This window comes from Papaver somniferum, chromosome 7 (genome assembly GCF_003573695.1).
Source record: "Papaver somniferum cultivar HN1 chromosome 7, ASM357369v1, whole genome shotgun sequence".
In the NCBI taxonomy this organism is placed as follows: domain Eukaryota; kingdom Viridiplantae; phylum Streptophyta; class Magnoliopsida; order Ranunculales; family Papaveraceae; genus Papaver; species Papaver somniferum.
The window spans coordinates 150699870-150716362 of record NC_039364.1 but is presented as its reverse complement, the minus strand read 5'-3'; the positions used below and the strand labels follow the sequence as shown (position 1 = coordinate 150716362).

The 16493-nt window shown below is 37.3% G+C and overlaps 3 protein-coding genes across 3 annotated transcripts; 2 read left to right on the top strand and 1 right to left on the bottom strand.

Annotated features, from left to right (window-relative positions):
- The first annotated feature begins 1105 nt into the window (after positions 1 to 1105).
- On the top strand, positions 1106 to 4700 carry LOC113298743 (probable U3 small nucleolar RNA-associated protein 7). The gene is made up of 9 exons (XM_026547563.1): positions 1106 to 1229; positions 1349 to 1414; positions 1660 to 1791; positions 2000 to 2089; positions 2191 to 2323; positions 2756 to 2874; positions 3002 to 3069; positions 3306 to 3354; positions 3466 to 4700. The coding sequence occupies exons 2-9, from the start codon at positions 1355 to 1357 to the stop codon at positions 4489 to 4491; spliced, it is 1677 nt and encodes a 558-aa protein (XP_026403348.1). The 5' UTR covers positions 1106 to 1229; positions 1349 to 1354; the 3' UTR covers positions 4492 to 4700.
- Positions 4701 to 7983: 3283 nt separating this feature from the next.
- Positions 7984 to 11224, top strand: LOC113298742 (sulfite exporter TauE/SafE family protein 4-like). Its single transcript, XM_026547562.1, has 12 exons — positions 7984 to 8215; positions 8312 to 8471; positions 8603 to 8803; positions 8905 to 8966; positions 9073 to 9112; positions 9232 to 9287; positions 9367 to 9453; positions 9651 to 9701; positions 9809 to 10048; positions 10401 to 10494; positions 10580 to 10720; positions 10805 to 11224. Exons 1-12 carry the CDS (start codon positions 8051 to 8053, stop codon positions 10879 to 10881), a joined length of 1374 nt encoding a protein of 457 aa, XP_026403347.1. The 5' UTR covers positions 7984 to 8050; the 3' UTR covers positions 10882 to 11224.
- Positions 11225 to 11692: 468 nt separating this feature from the next.
- On the bottom strand, positions 11693 to 15250 carry LOC113298741 (SRSF protein kinase 1-like). Its single transcript, XM_026547561.1, has 4 exons — positions 14850 to 15250; positions 13775 to 14752; positions 12595 to 12642; positions 11693 to 12503 (listed from the first exon to the last, which is right to left on the bottom strand). The coding sequence occupies exons 1-4, from the start codon at positions 15054 to 15056 to the stop codon at positions 12066 to 12068; spliced, it is 1671 nt and encodes a 556-aa protein (XP_026403346.1). The 5' UTR covers positions 15057 to 15250; the 3' UTR covers positions 11693 to 12065.
- Between the last annotated feature and the right edge of the window lie 1243 nt (positions 15251 to 16493).

Here is a 16493-nt window from a genome sequence, read left to right as displayed (position 1 = left end):
CTATAAGTAGACTAGAAACAAAGACTTATAGTTTTGGCAACTAAACTTGACAAACAAGCTTGAGATAGCAACACTTGCGAGTTTGACCGAGCAATGACCTAACACAAGGCATATGCCAAACAGGGTTTGGACACGGCCAATGATGCAAGATTAGCATCAAGAGATGCCAAATGAGTTTGGCATGTAAATTGTATGCATGTGGCGTGCAGGAATGCAAGCAAGACTTGCATTAGCAGACCTGCATCATTGGGAGAATGATGCTAGGAAATGATTGCGGGACTTTGGCTGGTGAATGCAATCATTGTGCAACAAGGCTGGATGACATGTGCCAGGCACATGGCCTTGACGATTACGAGTTTGTTACACGGAAGTTGTTTGCTTTATGCTTTCTTAGAGGATAGGAATTTCTTGTTTGGCTTTAGGGGAGCAGTTGGGAAAGTTGGCACAGTTGGTCAACTGTCATTAGTAAAGTAAATATGTAAATGCTAGTCAGTTACTTGTTTATAACTTTTGTAAGGCTATATAAGCATGATCTTGTGAAGGGATTGGGTAATCCGGAACAAGATGAGTTGTGTAACCCTAAGTGTGCAGTAATAATAAGGCTTCAGCCAAGATTCAAACTTGTTCTTTTTGCATTTGTCCCTTTGTTTTTGGCTTACTATTTTGTGCATCAAGCGGAGTGTGCGTATTGATTTGAAAGCTTAAAAATATTGTGAATGGAACCTCTGTTTAGTATGGGCTGAATAGAGTTTTGGCCAAGAAGTGAAGAAATTGGTTAAGTGCGAGTTGGTTAAACTGTGTTGTGGAGCATAGTGCCATTTACTGTTGCATTTGGGTTGTGTGAACCTGTGACGGAACCCAACACCTAGTATCCTGATCAACCAATACATAATGCTGCGCAAGCTTAAAAGAAAATGTAGAAAAGGTGAATGAGATTTTCTGGATCATACAGCAGAATGGTTTGTGAGCGCAGAGGCAGTACCAGACGGTAGTTGACTTGAAATGTAAAGAGTTGTTTGGGGTGGAATTAGCGAGAAAATAAAGGTCAAAAACGTAAAACATCAGCTCCATAAATAAGGAGAGACAAATGAGAAAATCGTAAAGCCCTAACCCCTGAATAAACCTCTACATCCTCCAGTCTTTTCTTCTGCTTCCCGTAATTACATCACAGACTAACTACCAAAACCCTAAAACTTCAGCTTACACTCAATAAACGAAGAAGCAATTGGGTAAGTCATTCTCACGATTCCTATTTCATGAGAAATCTGTCAATTTTATGACATATTTAGGGTTTTGAATGGATTTAGTATTACTGGATTTTTATGCTAATAATAAAGCTCTTTTATAGGCAAAGATGTCGATATCAGAAGAAGAAGAAACCAAACCTCAACAAGTTATTCGCTCCATTGATAAGGTCTGTTTACTGATATTTAACTGATTGTACATCTTACCATGATTATTAAGGTTTGGTAGTTTAATTTATGATTATTGGGCTTTTTAATTGCTTTTGAAATCAACTTGATACGTTTATTAAGTTGAAATACTGTTTTTGCATAATTTGTAGTTAGTGTTCTTGATAAATTGTTGAGCTTATTACATTATTTCGTTGTATTATGAAAGATACTTAATAGAGTTGTGGGATTTGGTTCCAATTTGCAGGAGATGATGGATGACTTAGACGCCCTTTATAAAAGGACGGATGACCTCGATTTGAAGCATGAGCTTGATTTGGAGCATGAGCTTGAGTTGAAGCAAAAAAAGTATCAACGAGGTGATGGTGTTAAGTTGGAGGTAGGATGGCTCCCTATGTTGATTATGGTATTTCATTTATTTTCATTTAGCTTTTGCCGAGTGCTTTATGCACTTCGTTTGGGACATTGTGGCCAACTGGTCATGCATGTATGGGATCTCAACCGTCACTGTCTGTAGAGCATTTTTTGTTTGTTATTGCTTCTGCTAAAAAATGAGGTTTGGTACTCTTATATTGATGACAACTCAGGGTTTAAAAGATAAGAAGCTGAGAGGTCAACTTGCCGTTAGAGAAGAGTTGATTGGCCAATCTGCAAATGTTGCCGCAAAGGCTGAGAAGGTCCTAATTCTTCTTTCTCAAAAATATCTTTTGAATAGTCTAATAGGCATAAAACTTTATTGAATTATATTTTGGGCTGACATTCTGAAAATGTACACCAGTGGCTGAATTCAGTTAACACAGGTTATTTGGAGGCTGAAGGGATGGAGAAGACATGGAATTATAAAAATCAGGATATCGTCCGCAGCGTAGATATGTTAAGCTCAAAGAAGGCAATGGATTTGGTCTTACCAGGTTGATATCATTATATATGACTATCCTGTTTTTTTGTTTATCCGGTCAGTTGAACATTTATGATAGGCTTTGTTTTCTTATTATGCGTGGAAAACCAATCATGTCATTAAACTGTCATAGTTGCACTATTAACTGGTTGGTTCAATGTGAACCAAATGATTGTTCTCTTGGAAGTCTCATCTACCAGGCAAGAAGTGATTCTTGTGATGTTTTTATCGTGGATTACTTTTGACATGCCACTAGGTCTTGCCTATATTTTACATTACTGTATATTATATCAAAACATCCATCCGACCCCTGTTCTCGTGTTATTATCAGTAGTAAATGTTTGTTGAATTTAGCAAAAAAAAGAAGTAAACTTTTGTTGATTCCTTGCACTAGTTTTTATTGCATATGGTCCAAGTCTTAACAGCAATACTCTTTACTGTGCAGAACTTGGTCCATACACAATGGACTATACCGCAAATGGTCGTTATATGGCTATGGCAGGACGAAAGGGTCACATGGCAATCATAGACACACAAACTTTAAAACAGATCAAAGAGTTTCAGGTAGGGTCTGGTAGCATTAGTTGTTTAGTTCTTTAGTAAACTAACCTGTTATAACATTGACAAGATCCCAAAGAAGTTGAAATTTTATTTTTTGTTCCTACAATAACGTTTGAGTTGATTGATTTAGGTCAGGGAAACTGTACGTGATGTTGCGTTCTTCCACAATGAGCTATATTTCGCTGCAGCACAGAAAAAGTAAAGCTTTTTTTTCTTATCTTTCAATTACATACGCGTTGAAAGGAACCTGTTTAAAAGCACTCAAAGTTTATTTAAATGTCTGTTTTTTTTCCAATTAATTAATATAGTCTCAATTGTAAATCTCGTTAAAACTACTCAGGTTATGATCTGAAATTTATAGAATTTTTCCCGCTTCTCATGAATAGCTTCTTCATCTTTGAGCAATGTTTCACGAAGTACTCTTTCTGTGACAGGTACACATATATTTACAATAATCATGGCATAGAACTCCACTGTCTTAAGGTTTGCATTATCATGCTCCTATTATTATTCACTCTTTCTCTTTTGCATACCTCAATGGATTGCTCTCATAGCTGTTGATTATTAATATTTGGACTTTGAATCGATGTTCAGGAACATGGGGCAGTGCAGAAGCTTCAGTTTCTGAGAAATCATTTCCTCTTGGCAACAGTAAACAAATTTGGACAACTTCGATACCAAGATGTCACTACGGGGTTTATGGTTTCAAACTTTCGAACAGGTCTTGGCCGCTGTGATGTAATGCAGGTGAATCCATTCAATGCTGTTGTGGGGTTGGGTCACTCGTGTGGTAAAGTCACTATGTGGAAGCCCACCAGTGCCGTTCCTCTGGTCAAAATGCAGTGCCATAACGGGCACATCTCTGCCATTGCGCACCACCCTGGAGGTAACCTAATGGCTACAGCAGCGTTGGATGGTAAAATTAAGCTTTGGGATTTGAGAAAGTTCGAAGTTCTAAAGACTTACTTTCATCATGCTAATACCTTGGACTTCAGTCAGAATGGTTTGCTTGCTATTGGAAACGGATCTCGTGTGCAAATTTGGAAGGATAATGGGGACCAATATTATGGACGTTACATGACTCATGATATAGCTAAAGGGTATCAGGTGGGAGAAGCGAAGTTCCAGCCCTATGAGGATGTTCTATGCCTTGGACACACCATGGGTATTTCCACTATTTTAGTTCCTGGATCTGGAGAAGCTAACTTCGATACATTCGTAGCAAATCCGTTTGAAACTAAAAAACAGAGAAGGGAGAAGGAGATTAAAGCTCTTCTCGACAAACTACCCCCTGAAACAGTCATGTTGAACCCCACAAAGATAGGAACATTGAAGCCAGCAAGGAAGAAAGAACAACCATCTCAAAAGGAGCTAGAGGCTGAAAAAGAAGACGCTGTTGTTGCTGTCAAACTTGCTCCACGAAAGAAGAAAACAAAGGGAAGGAGCAAGCCAAGTAAGATAGAAAGCAAGAAGCAGGAAAGTATAATGAAAGCTAAAAGACCTTACTTGGATCAGCAAATGAAGGAGGAAGAATCTAGAAAGAAACTGAGAGTAACTGAAGAAGTTCAGCTCCCTAAAGCCTTGGCACGATTTGCCCGTAAAAAGGCAGCTGTGTCCTAATAATTTAAGAACTTCCATTACCAGAAAAGATTTCCCTCAGAATTGACCCCGTTTTGTGTTGTACTTTTATCATTTTAACTTATGATCAATTAGTGTAAAACAAAGATCTCTTTTGGGTTATTTTATTTTATTTTTCTCTGTAAGCTAAAGTACTACCAAGTTGAAGCATAGTTGCTGGTTGAAAGAAAGTGCCTTATATATCTACTACAGCGGTATTTGTTTGATTGGTTCAACTGGACCTAATTAGGATTTAAACAGGTGCCGAAAGATGGTTTTCACGCTGCCAACATTTTCGATTTCAATTTTGTCATTTTAAACTAAAACGGTGGAGTAAGCAGCTAATTTGTCAAGTAACGCATGAGAATTTTTCATACACGAGAAGATTAACTATTTTGAGAATTTTGAGAGCCTGAAACTGTTTTTCTTTTGTTGGATCTTAATAATGAACAAATATTGTATTTAACAAATATAATACTCCCTCTGTCCATTTTTATCTGTCCTAATTTCTACTTTGGTCTGTCCATTTTATCTGTCTGTTCTGTTTATAGACATAATTTTCCCTTAAACTATCAAATAAAATCATTTTGATATAAACTTAATTCAAAATCATAAATATCATCACCATATATAAGGAGAAAATGCATTTAATTTTTTTATATTAATTGCCATTCCTTTTTTAAATAAAATCATTTTATGGGTAGTTACAAAATTCCGAATACTTCTATTTATTCTTAGAACTTTTAACACTAATTTTGATAATAACCTAATACTAAATGGACTAGTTAAAGGCTAGTCATGACATTTTATAGAATTTCCTTAATATATTCACAAAGTCAAAGCGGATTCTTAATTTAGGACGGAGGGAGTATTACGTAATCTTAGTGTAGCCGAGAAACTATAGAGTCACTTCAATCCATATCACATTATTGGTGCTTCATGGATAATTGATATGCCAACCTCAATTCTCAATTTGTTAATTACCACTATTGCAGAATCTCTGAAGTTTGGACTTTGAACAATATAAGAATATTCAGAAATAAAATTGTATTAAAAGCTAGGACAGAATTTTCCAGGTGTATCTCTCTCAAATCAGAAGTCAACTGCAATCTCTTTTCACATGCAATTTATTTTTGTTGAAGAAATTTTCGTGATAGTGTACCATGTGATTCAGCTTCCAAGTAAATAAAGAAGAAAAAAAGAAAGACGTGTTCTAACGTGTTTGGATCAAACTAAGTTCTAGTGTTGCCCGATGAATTGTTTAGGTTTGATTAATATACAGTAAGGAATGTGCAATTATTGCGACTTACTAGTGCTATATTCAAGATTTCATACCAAACAGTCTCCATGGTTTTAATAAGGAATGTAAGATTTGGTAGACTTTGGTGGTTACCTGGTTTAAGTGGTACGCATATAGTTGATGGCCTCACAATCTAAAAGTTGTACAAATACGGCAGAAAGTAGAGAAGATAATATTTTCCAACTTACCTCTATTTAGAAATTGATTAACAGCAGTTCTTAACAGACCGAGATACAAAACCACGCAAAAACTACGTCATAAAAAGCTCTCACAGTTTTAATCGACAGCAGGCGGATCATTATTGGTGGGACCAATGGAAAATTATGTGAGTAGCCGTTTTGGCTTAGTTTATTTGTGCGGTTCATTAAGAGTTTTTGATTGATTAATCAACATGGTTTCACTCTAAGATGTAATGCCCGTGCATCCAGGATGTAACCCTTACCACGCCTCGATGAACACGATGTGGCGGAATTGAATGTGCCCAGAGGCTCGGGACAGAGAATATGGTCAAGCCAAAAACCAGGTACCTGGTCATTGTAGGAGCAGGCCTCTCTTTACATGAAGGTTTATCATAAAAAAAGATTGCGCATTACTTGTAAATGTCTGACTTGGAAGTTAGAGAAGGAATCTGATTGAGTGCGTGCGTAACCAAGTACAATTATTCGTAATTTAGTATGAGCATGCTTATGTACACATGAGGTAGACTGTTCTGATTGAGTTATACAAAAATGTCCAAGGGTTTGCTCTGAAAATTGAACACGCTTATCATCTTATGTAAACATGATTTTGACAGTTTCTGATTTATTTCCATGAAAATATGAGTATCTTTCAATGTTTATTTCCCACCTACTCATTCGACACGCTATTTGTGTGTTACATTTACGCTTCAAGCGAGGTCACTACACGTGGGGCAAGTTCTTGTTAGAATATGGGCATCCAACTCAAAACCAATTGGCTTTGAGTTGGATGTCTGTATTCTAACATGGTATCAGAGCAGGCTATTTGCAACGAGTCATTGATCGCGCCTTTACTCCGCGTCACCTGATTTAATTGTTGTCCACGTGTTAGACCCAACGAGGCTACACGTGAGGGGGTGTGTTGAGATTATTAGTTCCACATTGTCTGAGCATCTAAGAACCTGCGGTTTATAATCGTCGGGGCCTCTCCACTCATTGCCAATTGGTTTTGAGTTGGATGCCCGTATTCTGACATGTTATCAGAGCCAGACCCTTCTCAACGCTACCCGTGTGTCCGTGGTTTCCGTACCATACCATTCTGTATTCCCGCCAGTGTGCAACCGTGGTTTCCGTACCACTCTGTATCCTTGCCAGTGTGCGTCAGTGGCTTCTGTGCCACTCCGTCTGTGTAGCCCTAGTCGTTGAGGGGGGTGTTAAATAGTTCCACATCGCCTAGGGCATCCTAGGTCTCGCGCTTAATAAGTCTTGGGCAATCCTAACCTTGCAAGCCGGTTTTCGAGGTTAGTTAGGTCCGAGGATTCCTAACATGGTGTCAGAGCCATGGTATCAGAGCAGGCTATTTGCCACGAGTTATTGACAGCGTCTAACAGTTATCCGGAAAAAAGCCTCCATTTACAACAATGCCTAATTGCGTTCATCTCGTTTAACTCATGCATACTGTTCTTTTGATGAGTAATAGTAACATTAATATTTGATGGGGATGACTTCCGGAAAGGTGTAGCAGTTGAAGACTTCAATATCATAAGCCTGCATTCATATTGAACCGTGCACATTTTAACGCTCTAACCCCATTTGGCATGAGGATGACTTCCGGTGGTCTAGGAAAATCCACTTATATTTTCCGATCGGTTTTTTATTTTCAAATTATTTCCTTAATTTCTTTGACTGTGCTTGATTAATTGCTGGACTGGTCAGTAAAGAAACGTCTCTTGAATGTTACGAGTAATTAAAAGTTTGAATATTCCTCCACCCTGTTTATGGTAATATACTTAATGCAATCCCATCCCATGTTGCACAACATGTCTTATCACTCTTGCAAACGCCTATTAATTTCTACCATACAGAGATACTCAATTACTCCTTTCTTAGTATTGTCTTGTAATCAGCCGATCAAAAACAATTTAATATTGCCCTGTCATAATCTCCATTGGTTAAAGCATTCCCATATATATATATATATACATGTAATAATTAATTTCTGTTGTAGCCACCATTCTTGCAACAAACTAGACTCTAAAAAGAGAAGAGAAGAGAAGAGAAGAGAGGGGGACTCAGAGAGATAGAAATGGCAACAAGAGGTTTTATCTTGTATCTAATCTCTGGGTTTTCAGTAGCTATTCTTGCAACGTTCTTCATCACGAATCCAAATAGCAATCTCTCCTCAAATCATAATTCTAATGATGGATTGAGTTTGAGTAATGGTCTGGGAACTAGTGATAGAGTTTGGCCTGTATGTCTCTTATATCTTTCTCTATTTATATTTCATTTGCTTAACCTGTGCAATCCTAAAATGAAGATTAATTTTTTTTGTTGATGTCTACTGCAGAAATTAGCATTTAATTGGAGGGTCATATTGGCTACTGTTATTGGATTCTTTGGTTCTGCTTTTGGCACCGTTGGTGGTGTTGGTGGTGGTGGGATCTTTGTTCCTATGCTTAATTTGGTTGTTGGTTTTGACACCAAATCTGCTGCTGCACTTTCCAAGTGTACACACTCCCAACTCCTATCTCCGTCTCTTTGTTTTTTCAGTCCAAAATACAAATATCAAAAAACAGGACTAAATGGGATATGAGTTTTCTCTATTATATTGATTGATGGTGTATAATATATGTTGCAGGTATGATAATGGGTGCATCAACATCGTCAGTTTGGTATAATCTAAGAGTGCCACATCCAACAAAAGAAGTACCAATTATTGATTATGATCTTGCTTTGCTCTTTCAACCAATGTTAATGTTAGGCATTACGTTTGGTGTTGCACTCAGTGTTGTTTTCCCATTCTGGTTAATCACCATTCTTATTATCATTCTTTTTGTGGGTAATTATGAATTTCTTACTTGAATGATTTTGGCTTTCTTTTTTATCAAATTCTGTAACCCACACATCCGTAGTAATAATGTTTTTATTGATCTTAAATAGGGACATCGTCGAGATCGTTCGTCAAAGGAATCGAGATGTGGAAGCAAGAGACAATCTTAAATGTACTTAAATCCTTTTCAGGCACTTGCAAAATGGTTGAATTCTTGGTGTCAAAAAAGTAGTTTCTTTACTAACTTTGTGTGTTTTTACTGTCTTCTTCTTTATCAGCAAGAATATGTGAAACAACAAGAAGCACAAACCAACTCCGGTAAGAAATCTTAATAACCCTGTTGTGCTGTTTTGTTATGAAAATTTAAACCTCAGTTTGTCGGAAAAACGGGGTTTGTTTGACATTTGTTAATATGTCTGGTTGTTCATTGGTTGCAGTTCATATTGATGCAGACTATGATTTGCTAGTTCCTCAAGAAGAGAAATCTGGATTAGTACGTTCCAATGAAACTAGCCTAAGTCTTCGATTTTGTAATTCTTGTACTTATACATGTATTTGAAATGAACTTGCAGGAAATACTAAAATCCAACTTGAGATGGAAAGGAATTTTAGTGTTAATGATTGTTTGGATTTCTTTTTTACTTCTTCAAGTCATCAAGGTGAGCTTTAGTTTCGATCGATTTTTGTTTGTTCTCTTTATCTTGATTCAACTGATGCTGTAAATTGGCTAGTCACACATTTGACTTGCTAAGAAAAAACAAGTCAAGCTTGAATTCTACTGTATGAAGCTTGTGCAATATAGCTCCACTTAGGCTATAAACTCAGTATCTCTGCTCCATTTTGTTTTTGTTGGCAGAATTTCACAAAGGACTGCAGTTTATGGTACTGGGTACTTAACTTCATGCAGGTAAAAAAGACAACGGTTGTTTCCTTCGATCAGAGTTTCTAATTGATTAAATCTTGTTGTTGGTGGATTGGTAAAATTTTCTTTTTATGTTTTACGTTTTCCTTCAGATTCCTGTGGCATTGGTTGTATATGGTTTTGAAGCAGTGAAACTGTATAAAGAGAGCAAGGAAAGAAGAATGAATGGGAACATGGAATCTGTTTGTGAAGCGACGATACAATGGAGTGCACTGCAACTTGCATTTTGTGCCTTTGCTGGTCTCTTAGGAGGTACAGTTGGTGGTCTCTTAGGCTCTGGTGGGGGCTTCATTCTGGGTCCTCTCCTTCTTGAACTTGGTGTCATTCCACAGGTAACTTATTGCAGCATATTCTCATCACTAGCCATAAACGTGAAAGGCTGAACATGTCTTATAGGTCATCAAATGAATTCCTTTTATTGCGGTTAGCCCAAAGATGTAGGTGGGTACAAATTGCCTTGTGTGTAAACTGAAATGCCAAAGTTCTTTTAGGGATCCCTAGGGGAACAAATCGTGCTATACTAAAAACGCTTACAAGTGAAGGATCCAACTTTGTGATCTTGTTGTGTTAGCAACATAATGTCTCTCTTCAAGAATTTGTATGTGGTATTTCTCAAGACAGAATTAATAGATTGAGTGAACAAGTAATAGATGTTTATGATTTCATATTTTCATTGACTCGTAGGTTGCTAGTGCGACGGCGACGTTTGTTATGATGTTTTCTTCATCCCTGTCTGTAATCGAGTTTTACTTCTTGGGCAGATTTCCCATCCCATACGGTACGTTTAGCATCCATCTTATACTTTTACATCAGCGGTTTCTTTGCTTATCTCAGTACTGATACCTATAACTTCCATACTGCAGCCTTGTTTCTCATTGCAGTATCAGTAGCGGCTGGATTTTGGGGCCAATTTTTCGTAAGAAAATTAGTGCTGGTGTTAAAAAGAGCTTCAGTCATAGTCTTCATTCTTTCAGCTGTCATCTTCGCGAGCGCTTTAACAATGGGTAATCATCACAACAAGTTCACTCTCTCCATACAATTGTTATGTTGTGGTTTATGCTTCTAAGGTATAGTTGTCATTTTTGCAGGGGTGGTTGGCATTGAGAAGAGCCTCTCTATGATTCATAATCATGAATACATGGGATTTCTCGCGTTTTGCAGTTAAACGATGCATTAAAAATGCCAGCAATGAAGGAACTAGTAGATATGACAGTTTACAAAGGGGATATTGGTTAATTGCTGATTGACCAAGGCAACACCCTCAACCAATTCCATATATGAAGCTAATAAAAGATCTGGAATGTATATGTTAGCTACTTGTTAACGCATCATTTCCATGATGATCACTCCATTGTAATTTTACAGCATTAGATTCTTTTGTTTTAGATTAAAGGTTTGCGAAGGGTTCTGTAAGTTTTCATGTCCTGTAAATGTTTGTTTGGCGCCTCTTGATTGTCCAAGAAGCCCCTTTATTCCCAGATATAAATACAAATTCATTTTTGACACCATAATTGGCATAAACCCACTAACTGATGATGTGATTTATCTGCAGATTCTGCATTGGTTCTTGGCTAATCTTCAGACCCATGACTTGCACAGAGATAAGGTGGAAAAGACTGTTAGTTTGGTTGATCTTCTGACACTGACAATTTAACCATCATTCTTCTGGAAAGGCTGTTATCTGTATTTATCTGATCTTCATGTGATTAATGCAAGGCCAATTCAAAATTGCTGATGCAGGCAAATTTACTAATTCATTCAAACAGATCTTTACTGTTAAACACACAGCATCAGACGGTGCAACAAACTTCTGGACCAGATTCTTCAACAGAAACTAAGAAAGCGTTGCAAACAAAGCTAGAAATCAAGGAAAATGTGAGTTAATAACACCTGCAGTCAATCACATCTAATTAAAGGTACACGGTGCGAAGACAAGAAAAACAACGAGATTAATAGGAACACGTATTCTACGAACTGCAGAAACCATGGAAGATAATAAATCGGGGAGATAAAAATCAAGGAATTTAATGTTAATCCATTTTCATGAAATGTGTAAACATGAAGCTCTTCATAGATACAAAAATTGGTAGTGCCACAACTAAGACTGATCTTGAAGTGTCTACTAAATGGAAGTAAGAGAGTGGCAGGGAAAACCTTTTCCACAAGCATGAAAACTTCATTGTTCTGAACCACACTACCCCAAAGTTGCACATATCAATTCCTAGGTCACACTCACCCAGCCACGGAAATTAAAGGGGAAGCGATCATTCCTCACTAAAAGCAAGCCGCTGAAAATAATGCCACGCGTGGAGGGGACAAGGTTGCAGTACAAAAAGTGTTCTAGAATTATCAAGATGAACTAATAGCACCATCCTTTGGAAGGTTTTTAATACTAGGTGGGGGATCTTTAACCAAATTACGGTCCCCATCAATGACAATGTTTCCCATTCCCACCTCCATTGCCTCCCTATCATCCTTCTCTGCCTTCTCAGAATTACCTACACCTACACTTTCCGACTCGGTTTCAATTGCAGGAATAGGAGGTTCAGAAACTCGAGGGGCTGAGATCCATGGATGAAGAAGCAATTGAGCTGCAGTTGGCCGCTTCTCAGGGACAAAATCTAGTATGGGGGCAAGGAAGTCAGCCATATCTTTTGCATCTTGCTCGCTAAATTCATATTTCTCAGCAAGAACTTTGTGTAGGGGCCAGAAACGTAATCGACGGATGTGTCTTAGGTCTCCATGTCTGTTGAAAAAGTCCCGTGAATACCGACCACCTAAAGCAATCTAAAAGAGATATTTTGTTAAGCAAATATGAATCAAAAGAATAGAAGGTAAAACCCGCAAAACTACTGGACATAGTGGATAACATGCTTACCTTGCGTGGCATCATTCCGAGCAGCTCCATCATCAGCGCCAAGTGATCCTGTTAAAAGATAATGACAAAAGAATAGTGTTACAGCTTGTCATGTTTCCTTCAACAAAATCAAAAGATAGCAATTACTGGCAAAATCCCGTGAAAACATTTCACTGAACTTAAATATATCTGCTTCCTGTAGGCTTATTGAATTTGACTCTTGACATGTCCCTCATAGTGATGATCCCTCCACAATGGTCGGACATGCAATTGATGATCATAAAGGACAAGGCATTTGACATTTGAAAATCCAAGAACCAATACTATGGAAAATACCCACATTGCAATCTAACCAGTTATACAGTTCCCAATGAAATTAGGGCCTTCAGATGGACTACAACACATTATCTGGGAATAGATTAGTCATCATACAATTTCAAGAACTCAGAGCACTAGTAGTTTGACCAAGAAGATAGGTGGAAATAGAGAATTGGAAAAATAAGACATTTTACTATTCCCGACCTCAAATAGCCAAATATTTGTAATCTGTTCTGAGAAGCTTAGAGCCTGTTTGGCAACCAGAAGCAGGAGTCAGAAGAAAATGTTTTTTGCTTCACAAAAGATATACCTTTTTGCTTCTATAAGCCATTCTAAAATTTGGTTTCCAAACTAACTTTTCGACTTTTCAACTTAATTAAGCCGAAAAGTCACTCATATATGGTATCCGAACACCCAAAATCCTAATAAATGTTGACATAAAAAATGTTGTGGGCTGAAGAATAAACAGACAAACATATCTTTGGGCATTAGAAAAGGATTTTATCAGACCCAAAATGCACAGCTTTCTACAGTTACAGAATTATACTATTACACCCTCAGGACATGAGGAAAGACGTGAAAGTTCACATGTATGCCATTTTAATCATGTATGATATATACGCACTGGCTAAATGGCAAAATTATAATAGTCATAGATTTGCATAACTACTATGGTACAAACCCTTGAAAACAACAATATAGATTAAATGAGCAAACGTTACCCGCAATCAATATAAAAGCTCTCAAAAGGTAATAGAGCAAAGCAAAGCAAGAAATTCATCCTACACAAATAAATTGCCCCTAATATCCACCTCGGTTGCTACAGAAGTTCAAAAAACACAGTGACCAATGTGATATATGTTCAGTAACAAAATATGCATACCTCATCCCTGTCGAAGTTGTCCCCGCTGTGAGGATCAAAGAGAACATCCCCAGTTGCTAGCTCAAAACAAATGCACGCGAAGGACCATAAATCTGCTGGTGTGGAGTATTTAGATCCAAGAAGAACCTCAGGACACCTATACTGTCTTGTTTGAATATCACTTGTAAATTGCTTGTAAGTCCAACAAGCGTTCCCAAAGTCAACCAACTTGCATTTCACATTAGCCGATTGCAACAACTTTTGCCTCATTGAGCGACTCCCTCTCCTACGTCCCTTCTTGTTCTCTAGGCCATCTTTCACCTCCTCACCATTAGACAAACTAACATGGCCACGATCCTCACTGCCATGTTCATTCAAGATTTCATCAGCGGGAGTATCCATATCCACCCCATTAGCAGTTCTCGTGTCCTGTTCAATTTCTTCTACTATATCGTTCCCTGTACCACCATTAGCTACCCGTTTAGCTTTTTTCCGCATTTTCTTCTTCTGATTCTTCGTCAAATCCCCATTCGAACTCTTACTTTCCTTCAATACCACAGGATGAACCACCGATTTATCCTTAGTACTGTTTGCAACAACAAGAGGAGTACCCGATTTTACAGGATCCTTAGATGGGTCAATTGTGGATAACAACAATACATTTTCTGGCTTAAGATCAGTATGTATAATTGACAATTGTCTGTGCAAATAATCTAAACCCATCAATATATGATAACAAATTTCTTTAACCATATGAAGTGGCAATCCCTTATAATCACTATACTTAATCAATGTCAACAGATTATCACCCAGATACTCAAAAACCATACAAACATGTTGCCCATTTGGCCCAGAATGCTTAAAATTATCCAAAAGTTTAACAACACAATTCTTATCATCTGGGTCACCTTCTGCTATCTGTTTAAGTATTTTTATCTCATCCATTGCTGCTTCCGTATAATGCTGAGCACTTTTTTGAACTTTCAAAGCTACATATCTCTGTAATTCATGGCAACACATAAGAAATTGAAATAATAAACTTTAAGAAAGAAAAAAAAAACAAGAAGTAGGGTTTAGAGATTAAGGGTTCACATACAGAGTTTAGAGTATCCCAAGCAAGCCAAACAGTAGAGAAATGACCCCAACCGAGTTTACTTTGAATCACATAACGACCAGATTTAAAAGTATCACCGATTTGAACAGTATGGTAACCACCTCTTCTATAATCTTCAGTTCCTTCATCTTCAGATGCGTAATCTTCATCATCGCTTTCACTACGAACTTCTTTACGAGTACTCTCCATTAGAAGATAAAATATCCCCAAATCTTTAAAACCCTAATCGAATTATTTACCCTTTTTGATGAATCAGAGTAGTCCCTCTCTCTCTCCCACTCTTATTTCTGAGATTTATGGGTTCTAGGTTCAGAATGAAATAAAACTAGGGTTTCTTGGCTTTTCGGGAGAAAAAAAACCTCTCGTGTTGTTTTGTTTTGTTTCAGCAGGATTTGTCTTCCCGGCAATTTAAAAATACCCGAATAGTAAAAAATAAAAATTGAATATCTAACCATTCAATAGTTGACACGCGTGCATCTTCTTTGGGGCATTAACTCGCCAAGAGAAACATACCGCGCTCCCTGGAAAAATCTCATGTCTTTGAGGAAAGCATGGGGTTGCATTATGAAGCTGCACTCCGGCCGGGACCTGGAAAACCCGCGGAAACTGAGAAAATCGGGACCGAACTGATCCGAGCCGAAACCAACCGCTTAGGTTATGCTCCCTCCATTCCATTTTACTTGATGTTATAAAATTTTTCATGTAGATTAAGAAATAACATATAGAATAATTTTTTTCTTCAAATCTACCCTTATTAATATCTTCCTAAAGATTTAAAACACCTAGTTCTTAGTTCCTATATTTAGTGTAAATTACGAATCCCGTTATAATATTTTTGGGATAGAGTACTAATTATCCATCTACTGATTTCAATGAAAATTAATGGTATGATATGATTCCAAAACAAGCGCAAATTAGTGAGAATTTGGAAAAAAAAGGCTTAAACACTCATCTATTTTGGAAAATAAAAAAATCCCTAAAATATCAAATAAAACGGAACCGAGAGAGTAGTTTCAAAAATCTATAATAGTTGATTGTCGGCTTAGGTAACAGTTTAATATGCAAAAATACTTGCCAAACCTTGGAAGTGAACCACGTAAAACTCACAAACAGCCTAAAAACGGGATCTCATGTTTTTTTCTGGTGGTGTGACCCATTTATTTTATGTGTGAACGGTTTTTATATCGTTCACTTCCCACGGTCTATATAAAGTCGACATCGACCGACCGATCTGTATTAGCTATAGATATACGGTAAGAAACTTAATTATATCATTCAAGTGACCCTAAACGTTCTAACTCACATTCTCGACTCGACTGGACTGGGCTGGTTTTCTTTTCATTTTTCATTTCTTCTTCTTCTTCAATTTTTACAGCGATTGAATGCTAGCCATCACCACCAGTCACTATCATAACCACCACCTCCACTTCATATAGTGTGATTCTTTTTATACCATATTTATGATCGAAGCAGCTTACCGAATTATAAAAGATAAGATTATTTTGATAAGGCTAAATTGATATTTTGTTTTAAAATCAAAATGTAATGATATCAATCATTTACTTTAGTTTAGTTAATTTACTTCCGCTACTAGTAAGGAATTTCTTGTTTTGGTGATTTACAAAT

Coding starts and splice junctions, on each gene's coding strand:
- LOC113298741 (XM_026547561.1), bottom strand. CDS start 15,056: ATGGAGAGTACTCGTAAAGAAGTTCGTAGTGAAAGCGATGATGAAGAT. Junction 12,643..13,774: donor ACAACTTCGACAGGGATGAG/GTATGCATATTT, acceptor ATCTTTTAACAG/GATCACTTGGCGCTGATGAT. Junction 12,504..12,594: donor TCGGAATGATGCCACGCAAG/GTAAGCATGTTA, acceptor TATCTCTTTTAG/ATTGCTTTAGGTGGTCGGTA.
- LOC113298742 (XM_026547562.1), top strand. CDS start 8,051: ATGGCAACAAGAGGTTTTATCTTGTATCTAATCTCTGGGTTTTCAGTA. Junction 8,216..8,311: donor CTAGTGATAGAGTTTGGCCT/GTATGTCTCTTA, acceptor TGTCTACTGCAG/AAATTAGCATTTAATTGGAG. Junction 9,454..9,650: donor TACTTCTTCAAGTCATCAAG/GTGAGCTTTAGT, acceptor TTTTGTTGGCAG/AATTTCACAAAGGACTGCAG.
- LOC113298743 (XM_026547563.1), top strand. CDS start 1,355: ATGTCGATATCAGAAGAAGAAGAAACCAAACCTCAACAAGTTATTCGC. Junction 2,090..2,190: donor TTGCCGCAAAGGCTGAGAAG/GTCCTAATTCTT, acceptor AATGTACACCAG/TGGCTGAATTCAGTTAACAC. Junction 3,355..3,465: donor TAGAACTCCACTGTCTTAAG/GTTTGCATTATC, acceptor ATCGATGTTCAG/GAACATGGGGCAGTGCAGAA.